This window comes from Miniopterus schreibersii (genome assembly GCF_964146895.1).
Source record: "Miniopterus schreibersii genome assembly, chromosome: 20".
In the NCBI taxonomy this organism is placed as follows: Eukaryota; Metazoa; Chordata; class Mammalia; order Chiroptera; family Miniopteridae; genus Miniopterus; species Miniopterus schreibersii.
Window position 1 is genome coordinate 25,752,458 of NC_138122.1, and position 12,102 is coordinate 25,764,559.

Here is a 12,102-nt window from a genome sequence, read left to right on the forward strand (position 1 = left end):
TGCTTGAGAGAAATGTTCAGTGATAATACAGAGTAGCATCCTTATACAGCTGAGTTTTTCTCTTAATCATATTTCCTGTTCAAGGTTAAAATACTATTCTTGCTATTTCTACTTGGGGGCCTTTTGAAATCACTCAGAATTTAGGTGGGGAATCTTTCAAATAGAAATAAAAATTATTTGGGCAATTACAATGTAAGGGGCAAGTGTCTGAGGAGAAGCACTGAATGGAGAAGTCTATGAGAAGCTGTGGATGATGAATATCAATATGGCTGTGAATAAAAAAGATAATGGAAATACGGGAATAAACCCTTGGCTGGCAATCTATTAAAAATAATCATTAAAATGACTGAAAATCTTTTTTAGGAAGTTGCTGGCAATTTCAAGTGGTCCAATAAAGCGAATGGGAATTCTGCGTTACACCTTCCCCGACACCAGCCGTGGAGGCTCCGCCAGCATCTTCCGACTCCAAATGGGCAGACACAATGAAACAGTAAGAAGCCAAATGGAAGACACTGTACATCTCACGTGCCCGCTTTACTAGTGTTCGGACGCCCGTAAGAACCACAGTGGGCCTTTCCACGGAGAGCCCCCAAATTAAAACGTACACCTTTGTTATTCACAGCGGACAACTTGTCTGAGGGAGAGAGGCTACTGCAGTTAGGCATGTAGTCAGCATCTGCCCTTTCGGGTGGCAACAAACAGCTGGAGACACACAAGTGGCTGAGCGAATGGGGTGGTTTCCTGGTATGGAAATGGACAGATGCCCTTGGCCACTAGCGAGCTAGTGCAGTGAGTCCGGGCGCTCAGTGCTGGGACCTCCCACTTTACCGTGAATGAGTGAAGAGTCTCGAGCTCCCTAATTTTAAGAGTGAGCTTGCTCTTGTCTTTCCTCAAAATACGGTTTTCGTTCTGAGACTCCAGGAGATTGGCGGAAAGGTGGCTGTTGGTCTTGGCCAACTGGCTGACCTCCTTCTGCAGGACGAAGTGGCTCTCGGCCAGCTTCCCCTTCTCCTCCAGGAGCTCATCCCTCTCCTGCACTGCCTCCCTCTTCTCCGCCAGCAGGCTCTCATTGTCCTGCAGCGCCTTGGCCCGATCGGCCAGGGTCACCTCGTGCTTCAGCCGGAGGTCGTCCAGGATCTTGCTGAGGCAGCTGTGCAGCTCCTGCAGCTCTAACTTGGACTTGGACAAGGAAGCGAAGTCGCTCTTCAGCGCCTCTATGTTGGCGGCGAGCCGCGCCGTTTCTGCAGCCAGGAGCTCCTTTTCCTTAAGTATCTCCGCCACTTTTTGCTCCGATTTGCTCTTCTCTTGGATTAGCATGAAATTTTCAGCCTGGAGCTCCTCAGTATGCGCCCTGAGCTCTCCCAGCTCCTGCTCCAGGAGCGCCACCCTCCCGTAGAGCTTGCTGCTCTCATACGAGGAGGACTCGGCCTCCTTGGCCCTGGCTTCCTTCTCCAGCGTGAGGGACCGCCGCGCTGCCTGCACCTCCTCGTTGAGCTTCTGACACTCCTCCTGCAGGTTCAGCCCGTCCCTCAGCAACATGTCCTTCTCAGAGCAGCACGTCTCCAGTTCTGCATTCAAGCTCTCCTTGGCTTGCCGTACACTGCTATGCTCTTTTTCTAGATGCTTCTTGGCATTCTGAGCCTCTTTGAGCATCAGCGAGAGCTCACACTTGGTGGCTGCCAGTTCTTGGTTCTCCTTTTTCCTCTCTTGAAGCTCTCTCTTCAGAGCATCGAGATTCCCGAGGAGTTTCATCTTCTCCTGCACGACGACCCTTCTGTTTGCGGACTCCTGGTCGTACTTCCTCTTAAGCTCTCCGATGGTGTTGATGGAGTTTTCTCTTTCTGCAAGCAAATCTCCGTTCTGCATTTCCAGCACTGACTTTTCTCGCAGGAGACTGTCAAGCTGCTTTTTGATCTTGGACATTTTCTGACAAACCACCTCCTTCTCGGAAGCCAGGTAAGCGATCCTCTCGTTTAGGCTCACCTCAACGTGGGCAGCCTCCTCCGAGCGTTTGTTGAGCTTCTCGGTGACGAGCCTGTTTTCACGCAGAAGCTCTTCCTTTTCGGCCAGGAGCCTCCTCTCGGACGAGGCCACGATTTCCTTCTCATGCAGGAGCTGGATGCACTCGGAGTCCGTGATCTCCCGGCTGGTCTTAATTTCCTCTAGGAGCTTTGTGAGGCTGGTGTTGGTGGCCTGGAGCTGCACCGCCTCCAGCTCAGCCTGTCTCAGAGCTTTGCTGGTGTCGTCCAGCTGCGTGCGGAGCCCACTGGCTTCAGCGCTGAGCAGCTTTTTGACCTGGAGCGCGGCTGCCAGGCTGATGTTCAGCTTGTCCTGGTCTTGGAGCAGAGTGCTCTTCTCCACCTGCAGGTCCCTGCTGTTCTGCAGGAGTGCGTCCCTTTCTGCCTTCAGGGCTACGCACGTGTTTTCAAGGCCTGACTGTTTCTCTGACGCTAACTTTTTCTCTGTTGTGAGATCTTTGATCTCCTGCACCAAGGTTTTCTGATCTTTGGCGAGCTCCTCATAAGAGCTCTGAAGCCTCTGAATAATCTCGTCTTTATCTTTAGCCAAGGCAAGGTTCTCTGTGATAAGCTTCTTGATGTGGTTCTCCAGGCGCTCCTTTTCGTCTCGACTCTTCTCGCACTCGGCAAGCAGAGTGTCTCTGTTGAGCTGGAGTTCTTCCACGAGAGCCTGCAAGGCTGCTTTGGATGCTTGCAGAGAATCATTGTCTATGTTTATCTTCAAGAGTTCTTCCTGTGCATTATTGATTTCTTTAAGCAACTTCTCTCTCTCGACAGCCAACGCTTCGCTATGGAGCTGTTCCTGTTGACACAGTTTTTCAGCACCTTGCTTTTCCGCGAAGACTCTCTCCTTTTCTAAATTAAGAGCCTCATTTATCGACCACAGCTTCTGCTGGTCTTCTTGCAGCAATGTTATTCTGGCCTCCACCTCTACGAGCTTGGACAAGAGCGAGCCTTTCTCTAACTTTAGAGCATTGCCCTCCTGTGCGAGAAGCTGCTTCTCAGATTTCAGACCCCTCAGCTCTTCTGACATTAGTTCAAGTTCTTTTTTGGCTGATGTTAACAAATAAGTTAGCGACTACAGGAACAAAAGGTGGAAAGAATGGAAACAAAATGAAATCAAGCAGACAAATGCAAGCCCAAATAACTTAATGTAACCTAAATCATAGAAGTTAAAAATTTTTTTTACAATAAATGTCATAGAAGCTGGATAACGGGGGAATGAATCCCGATGAACAGAGCCCCTAAAAGGACACTACAGCCTGGCCGGTCTGGCTCAGCGGTTGAGCATCGACCTAGAATCCAGGAGATTGCAGTTCGATTCCTGGTCAGGGCACATGCGCAGGCTGTGGGCTCGATCCCCAGCAGGGGGCGTGCAGGAGGCGGCCTATCGATGATGTTTCTCTCTTATCATTGCTGTTTCTCTTTCTCTCTCCCTCTCCCTTCCTCTCTGAAACCAAAAATGACTTTTTTTTTTTTAATTTAAAAAAAGGATACTACATAGTGGGTTTAGCTCTGCAAAGTACTGAGATAGCTACTGGTTCCTTTCATCTTTGAGAGAACTTTTGAAATTATTCCTGATGAGCTACCTAGAAGATAAACATAGCCACGTGATTTTGACGTCAGGCTGTAAGATTCTTCCCTGCCATTCTAATTATTCAAAAATTCCTATCGTAGAAAGGATGCATAAAAGAATCTTTAAAAATACAACCCAACGAACTATAAAAGGTTAAATAATAGTAGAAAGGTTGAACTTCATTAAGTTACCAGAGTCTAAAAACACCTGCTGGGGCACAGATACAACCCTGATAGCATAAAGCAAAATGCACTGCATCAAGCTGTGCTGTTTAATAAGAGGATGCTTCCTCATGGTCCCTGCATCCAGCTTCCTTGCCAGTAAACCCCGGTGACCTTCTGGGGACATGAAAAGTGCTATCTAGAGCCCTCTCTTCTAAGTTCTCCTCTGGGAGCTGTTCCTCCAGCCAGGCTCCACGCCCTGCTGACCTCTTCACCTGCCCTCTGCCTCTGGCTTTTCTGCAACAGGTCTCCCCTAACCCCAGCACAAGGTGGCAGCGAGATGGCCAAGATGAGAGGAAAAGGCTTCCACAAGAGTCTGCTACAAGCAGGCAGACAGAGCTCAGGCCACATCAGACTCTGCGACAGCTGGGGAGCAAGCAGCAAAGGGGGTGATGACCACACAGTGCGTTCAGGGGAGACACCTGCAGCCATGGCCACCCCCGAGAAGGACAGAGGCTGGTACAGAACACTTGAAGCCACAGGAAGTGTGGTTCACTACGGGGTCATGCAGTGGGAAGGTGACTGAGCTTGTCAAGGCCAACTGAGCTTATCCAGTTAGCTGCCGCCTGCTAAGCGCCCTGCCCTTGCAGCCTGCATAGGACTCAAGCAAATGAACACAAAGTGATTCTCTCATCACGTACTCTGGCCTTGTCGGCTTGTTTTCTCAGCTCCACCATCTCCTGCAACAAGTCCCTGTTCTGATGCTGGGCAGCCGTCAGCCTCTCCTCCGCATCCAGCAGCTGCTTCTGCAGCTTCTGCAGGGCCTCCTCATGCTTAGCCTTGGTCTTAGAGCTGGCTTCCTCATACCTGGCTTTCAGATCCTGACACTGGTTGTGGCTCAGCTCCACCTTCTTCTCCTGCAAGGCCAAAAGAAGGAACGAGTCACTTGGCCACACCTGAGCTGCCCTCCCTGTCACCGGGGCAGACGGCCCCCATTTGCTCCCTTACCAGGCCCTGCAGTTTCTCCAGCAAGTCTTTCTTCTCTTCTTCGTGCTTTGCAGCTGCTTCTTGCTGGCTCTGCTCGGCCTTCAGTGTTACTTCCCCAATAGTTTTCTGCAGAGAGCTCACTTTTTCACTGGCCTTGGTAAGTTTTAGCTGCAATTCTTCTACGTTTCTAGAACAATTTAACACAAAGTGTCAGATTTTTCAAAAGAATGCTTTCAATTCTAGAGTTCTACTAAAAAGATACTATTAATAACTATATTAATGACTATAAATATTACGAGGAATTAATAACATTTGACATAAGCAACAACAAAAACTTGACTTGCCCTGAAGAATAATTTTAACAATGGTCATAGTTATAAATACATTATTTAGAGTGACAACGACTGTAATTGTTATTTTATGTTAACAGATGTATAAGGACAAATGAGTGAAAAGTAAAAAGATTGAGTATTTACAAAGTTTCAAAATTTTAGCAGACGAGATTATAAAAAACTCATTCTAGGGATGCTTGAGAACAAAAGATATAAACACGACAATAAATAACCTTAAGTCCTAGCTTAAAGATAACCATGTGGTCGAAGAAAGATGTACAGAAAACATGGGACATCAACCTGGAGACTGGAGGAGGGAAACCTGGTGGTGCCTCTGGGTGTTATGCCTATAAAACACCTACAGAAATGGACCTTCTCCATGACACCATGCCACAGCCACCCGTGGCACCTGCCTCACAGCAGGGCTGACCAAAGTGGGCCAAGCAAGGCCCAGTCACAGTCACCCACCAACATTGAAGTGTGTGTGGTGCGTGGCTGGGTGTAAACTTAACTTTGCCAGGTAGTGACACTTTCAGAATCGGAAGTCTAATGGTCCTAAAATGTCCTCTGAAAATGTTTGCTTTATAAGATATTTGACTTTTATATGGCAGCTATCAATAGGAGGAAATAATCAAACACGACCTCAGCGTAAGGACCAGAGCAGTATACTCACCTCACAGGATTATTATGAGAATTAGAAAATACACTCCATCTCTAAAGCTGTCAGCATAGTGCATGGCACACAGTACGCCCTTCATAAGCGTCAGCTAGCATTACACTGAAATAGGTTAAAGATATTTTTAACTGCCTGTAAAAGATGTTACTGCCATTGGGAAACTACTACCTTTTCTTAACAAGTCAACAAAAGGCCTACAAGATTGTATTCCTTAGAGGTTAAGTAGGAGATTCAAGGATATACTGAGGTAATGGAGAAAGAAGAGAGAGGAAACAAACCTCCCAGCGCTGAGGACCGGGCTCCCGCCCACCGAGACCCGCCGTGGGGCCTGAAGCGGCGCCCCTACTCCTGCTCGCACGTACCTTTCTTTCAGACGCAACTCGTCATTCATCTTTGTCAACTGAGAAGAATTATCTCCCGACATTTTCATTATTTCTGCAATGTCATTTTCCAGTTTTTCTTTCGCCTTTATCAACTGCTCTTCTTTTTCATCTCTCTCTCTAAATTTTGACTCCATGTCTGAATATATACAGAAAAAAATAGCACTGTTGTGTTATAATGAACAAAAATGTACTGCCTGCATCCTGTACACCCAGCCTTGCTCTGGGGATATTTTCATATAGCAATCCCTGTGAAAATTATATTTAGCAAAGGAGACAGACAATAAAGATCAATAAAGAAGATAAATGGTATGATAGTGACAAGTGCTACGAAGAAAAAAAAAGAAGCAGAGAAAGGAACTAGAAAGAAGCTGAGGAGGTTAACTCCGAGATAGGGCCTCTCTGAGACGCTGACATTTAAGTAAAGACCTGAAGGAAGTGAAAGAAAGGGCCTGCAGGCCAGGGGAAAGCAATCGCAAAGGCCCTGAGGCAGGAACATGCCTGATATGCAGGGATCACCAAGGAGGCCACTATGGTCGGAGTAGAGAGGACAGAGAAAAGCAGTACAAGGTGAAACAGAGAGCACACAGGGCCTGGTGATGGTAAGGACCAAGCTTTTCCTCTGAGTGAGGTGCGAGCCAATGGGCAGTCCTGAGTGGAAGAGTGACAGGAGCTGACTTGGTGTTGAAGGATCGCTCTGGCTGCTGTGTTGAGAACAGGCCAAAGGGGACACGGGCAGAGCAGGAGGCAGAGCAGGAGGCCAGCTGTTAGCGTAGCCGATGAAAGGCGCTGGCTGGCTCGAGGGCAGCAGGAGAGGAGCGATGTGGTGGAGGAAGCTTACTTGTAGAAAACAGGGCCGAGAGGATTTGCTGAAAGTTACAGGCCTCGAACAAGTATTTTATCCCATCATATCACCACAACGAGTGAAGACGTTAAACATGAATAGGAGATACGTTAGTCTAACACACAATGATCTCAAATCCAAGGAAGCCTACTATATCTAATGTTTAGTAACCAGAGCCATCTTCTTACCTGTTAAATTTCCTCTCAACTTCTCCAATTCAGAAGACAGCTCATTAAACTGCTCCTCTTTTTGGTGTAATTTATTTACAGTTTCTATTTGGGATAAAGTTAAAAGTTTAATATATTTCATATTTAATAAGCCACCTAGAGCTTGGCTATCCTACAATCAAATCAAATCAAATCCTATGCTTGAGATCTGAGGTCACGGGAATGCTAAGAAAGCCCCACTGCCGACCAAACACTGTACAATGAACCTCAAGAAGTAATAAGCACGCATCTCTTCCACATCTCTGAACCTGTAGATCAGGCAGGCACCGGGTGCCTTCCACTTAACACTCAATAGCGCTATCAGGGACTAAAGGTTAGGTAAAATAATATTGTTCTCCAAGTATAGTTACATTTTAATATGAAACAAACTAAGTCGAGAAGAAAAGATTACTGGGCCTGTGAGGCTTCAGGAAGCCCATGGAATCCAGTACTACTGAGCACAGCAGGAGCCTCCAGGACGGTGAAGTGGGGCTCTGAGCAGCGAGTACTGTGTGGGGCCAGCTCTGCTGCGACAATGGGACACTCTCTAATGCGATCTGCTCACATGCTAGAAACACATACCTTGCATGCTTTTCTGGACAGAGACCGCCTCCTCTGATGCACCAGCAAACTTTTCTTTCTAAAGAAAAAGAATCGGGTATTCAGAATAGAAAGATTTCAGATTATGAAATTAAATGTATCAACCAGTTATAACTACGCCATCTACTGTTTGTGGCTGGCTTTGTTTCACTAAAACTAATTTATTCTAAAAACACACAAGCACCAATTACTACCGTATGCCTACTGTGCGTGTTTACGCACGAGTGAATGGGGTTTGCGTGTGCATGACCAGTATGCACGTGCATCCGTACATGTGTGCGTGTGCAGACTTATTTACATATATGCACGTGTGTGGTATATTTCCCTTATCTAGTTCCTCCACAAGCCCACCGCTCCTTTCCTACCGTGTGTGGGTGTCACCGGCACCGCCCATGGTTATGGGCCTTGACTGAGCTCAAGTATTCAATGCAGGAGGCAAGGTGGAAGGGAAAACAGTTGAGAGAAGCTAAGAAAAAGAAGCCTTAGGACTCAAGGTTAAGGAACAAGGATGCATGAAAGGAAAGGGACCCTCCTGATGCAAATTCTGGGAATTTGTGGAAGGGGCGCCCTGCCTTGCTAGCGGGGTGCCAATGTCCAGGATGGCTTGCGGGCTTGCTGTCACCAGGCAAGTGGAGGTCTTGGAATGTATCCTCCGAGGATGAGGGGTGACGACTGTAATACCTACCTTTATTGCTAGTTTGGGTTTGATCTGATGCCCCTCAAGGTATTTATCAGCCAATTACCAATACACGAAACTTAAATCAATACTTTGAAAGAGAAAGGAAATAGGTGCAATACTTCTTTCTCTATGGAGACTTCGTTTTTAAATAGGAACAATTCGAATGGCCAGAAACGCTGAGATCCAGAGGCACAGCAGGTACTTACCAATACCTCAAGTTCTTTCTCCAAAGCCTCCTTCACGTGACTGACTTCACCCAAGTGCTGCTGAAGCTTACTGAGCGACAGCTCTTTCCCCTGCAGCTCTTTGGTAATGCTACTGGCCTACCACACAGAGTCACGCGGTGCAGGAGCAAATGAACAAAACAAAAAAGAATGAGAAACAAAAAATAAAATGACAAAAAAATTATGAAAAACAAACAACCAAACACAACTGAAAGGGGAGAAGCCATGGGTAAGAAATCTTTTTTTTTTTAACTCTAGGAAATCAATGGCTTTTCGCAGTCAGTTCTAGATATGACGGTCTAATGGCTATTTGAAGATAAGAGTGCTTTCCTATACCTGCACTTGGAGCATCAGCATGGTTTAAAGCAGAAGTATGGACGCTTACTTTCTGAACGAGTCAATTGAGCAATTTCATTTCCTGGACTTTAAGAACCTTGGGATAGAAGCAATGGATATATGTGGTCCATGTTACCTGTCTCTGTATTTTTTATGTGCCGATAGTATTTCAACATAAAAATGAAACTTTAAAATGCACTAGACCACAGTCATCTGAAATGGGCTTCCATTAAATTTTCATGTAAAAAAGTACACCAACCATTAGCTACATTTTCTCCACTAATTAATTTTTGGTTTTTGATCGGTATTTTGTTTTTTTTGTTTGTTTTTTTAAATATATCTTTATTGATTTCAGAGAGAGGAAAGGAGAGGGAGAGAGAGAGACAGAAACATCAATGATGAGTCATTGATCGGCTGCAGCCCGCAACCCGGGCATGTGCTCTGACCGGGAATCGAACCCTGATCGCCTGGATCCTAGGTCGATGCTCAACCACTGAGCCACGCCCGGCCGGGCTTGATCGGTATTTTGGACCCGAGTGAGATTTGAGAAAAATTTCCTGTAAGTAGTTTATCATCTTCAATGAAGGTTATTTAGCGATTTCTGCCATTTGTCTGTCCTCTCCTCCCTATTTAACTCTCACAGCCCCTCCTTCTTTGCTGACAGAGCAGCTTCTCCTGCAAGTAGCTCAGAACCTTCGGCATCAGTACCAGCACCTCAACTAGCAGCATGAGTACTGGGAAGGAGCATTCGCTCCTCAGATAAGCCTTAAAACGAAGACGACATTTGACAAGCCTAGACAGCTATGGGAAATGTAGCCGGTGAATGTTTCATAGAATTTCCTATACCTCAACCAAAAGCATCCCCATCCAGTATTTTCCCTAAAGTAGGAACTAGACTGTGCTCTCCTTGTGGCACAGAAAACACTCCAATGGGACATAAGAGGCACTACAAAGGGCTCTGGGCTCTAGACCCCAATTCTGCTGTGAACGTTACTCATAGTGGCATGTTCATTTATGACAGTCAAGTAGAGCTCAGAGCTCACACTCTGTTTTATATACAACCTCACAGACGAGGCAATGATGGTACTGGGGAAGGAGATAATCTTATAAGTTTCTATCTAATTCGTTCATTTACCTTAGCACCATTAATCTGGGGAGTTCTCTATTTTAAAAGGAGATTCTAGACCTCTAGAATCTTGAGGTCTAGAAGCTTGAACAGGAGGTCACAGAACAGCACGGAGGTAAAGGAATACACTGTCCAGGTTATAGGAAACCAAAACAAACTCACATAATCAAGCCATTATTTTCTCAAATCCTATCAGATGAAACCATACTCAAGATAATCAGAAGACACTATACTCAACGGGGGAATTTGCTAGCACCAAGCAATCTGTTTTAACTAAATCAGGAATTTGGGAGATGAGTTAACCTCAACTTAAAAAAAAAAATACGATGCAAAGTAAGAGTCACAACTGGAAAAAAAAAAGATGGAGGGTGCTGGCACAAACCTTGTCACTTTCAGCATTCCTTTCCACCTCCAAGCTTTCAATCTGTTTCTCAGCTGCCTCGAGCTGCTGTCTAAGTTTCTCGAGTTCCAATTTACCTTCGGAACTGGTTTTCTGAAGGGCATCCAGATCCAAGAGCTTTTCCTCAGCTGCCTTGAGTTGTGCTGTAAAATTATCAATAACTTTGGTTTGTTCACTGCATTTGGCTTGCAGTGCCTCCAGCTCCTTTACCTTTATCTCAGCTTCCTGCAGTTTGCTTAAGGTGTCTTCCATCTCCACGAGGTGCTGGTCTTCTGCCTTGTCCAGTTTTGACTTGAGGGCCTCCAGACTGTTCTCTTTCTCTTTAATGACCTCCATCAGCTTAGCCCTGACAGCTTCTACCTCTTGAGCGTGAGCGGACCGTTCGGAGTCTTGTTGATTCTGCAGGTTTTCTATTTCGTGCTGGTGATCTAGTCTCAGTTTCTCTATTTGTGTCTTTAGCTCGGCAAACTCTGCCACCTCTGCCCCGACCCCCTTGCTAAAGGAGGCCTTCAGCCCCTCCATGGCCTGCTGGTGGGACGCGATGGCCGCCTCCAGCTTGGACCTCCACAGCGCTGTCATGTCTGAGTTCTCCTTGTTGGCGTGGCCAAGCTGGTTCCGCAGGGACTCGTTCTCCTTGGAAAGCTTCCCCGTGGCAGCCTGAAGGGCCTTCACCTCCTTCTGATGAGTTTCCTCCTGGGCTCCAAAACGCTCCTTCAGAGAGCTGATCTCTCTCTGGTGGTCCGTACGGGTGGCTTCTAACTTCTCTTGCAAAGAGCTTATCTCTTGCAAAAGGGAGAGCGACACATCGACATCCCCGGCAGGTTTACTGGACTCGAGCCTTCTTCGCAGCTCGGTTACCTCCTGTGCCCTCAACGCTAGGTCTTTCTCTAGCTCCATTATACGAGACTTTTCTGACACTGTAGCCACCTATTAACAGCAGTCCAAAGAAAAAGAGATCATTTAAACAACAGATCACCGACAATTTTAACTTTGAAGATCTTAAATAACTACCCCATCTCAAGGCAGCCTACATGTTAATCTGTCTCTAACTTTGATCTTGACCTAAGCCCAGTTCTGGTAGCTCCAATTCAAAACTATAATATTTGGCAAACTTCTGACACTTTGAGATGCTAAAGGAATTTAAAACTTATAGTTTAACTCCAAAAATATTTTTTTCCTCTGAAGAGGCTTAAATTGGGGAAGTACCCACCGACTGATAAGTTAACAGAAACAGTAAATTTCAAAGTTCTCAAATACAGCTGCGGGCTGGAAGAAAGAATCCTCTGATTCTTCCTGTTTTTCCCTAGCCAGCTCCCCTCTGTATAAGTGCTCATCAACCTGACGGAGGTGATTTTAAAGGACGCTGCTGTCCAGTATAGGAGCCCTGAGCCACGTATGGCTACTGAGCACTTGAAATGGGCTCATCTGAAGTTATGTGGCTCTCAGTGTAAAATATACATTAGATTCTGAAGACTTGGAGAAAAAAGAACGTAAAATATCTTAATGATTTTTATATTGACTACATGATGAAATATTTTATATATATTCATTTAAATA

The 12,102-nt window shown here is 46.0% G+C and overlaps 1 protein-coding gene across 10 annotated transcripts in view; it reads right to left on the reverse strand.

The window, feature by feature from the left end:
- CLIP1 (CAP-Gly domain containing linker protein 1) overlaps window positions 1-12,102 on the reverse strand; it is a 66,899-nt gene that overhangs the window by 17,253 nt on the left and 37,544 nt on the right. For 6 of the 10 annotated variants that reach the window (XM_081123132.1, XM_081123128.1, XM_081123130.1 and 3 more), the window contains 8 exons: window positions 10,528-11,472; window positions 8,666-8,782; window positions 7,763-7,820; window positions 7,163-7,246; window positions 6,113-6,269; window positions 4,764-4,929; window positions 4,457-4,672; window positions 627-3,096 (listed from right to left, as the gene is read on the reverse strand). In XM_081123132.1, the coding sequence (XP_080979258.1) occupies window positions 670-3,096; window positions 4,457-4,672; window positions 4,764-4,929; window positions 6,113-6,269; window positions 7,163-7,246; window positions 7,763-7,820; window positions 8,666-8,782; window positions 10,528-11,472 (4,170 nt within the window). In that variant the 3' untranslated portion in view covers window positions 627-669. Of the gene's footprint in view, window positions 1-626; window positions 3,097-4,456; window positions 4,673-4,763; window positions 4,930-6,112; window positions 6,270-7,162; window positions 7,247-7,762; window positions 7,821-8,665; window positions 8,783-10,527; window positions 11,473-12,102 lie in introns of those variants that run through there. The other 4 variants (XM_081123137.1, XM_081123135.1, XM_081123136.1 and 1 more) reach the window with 2 other exon arrangements.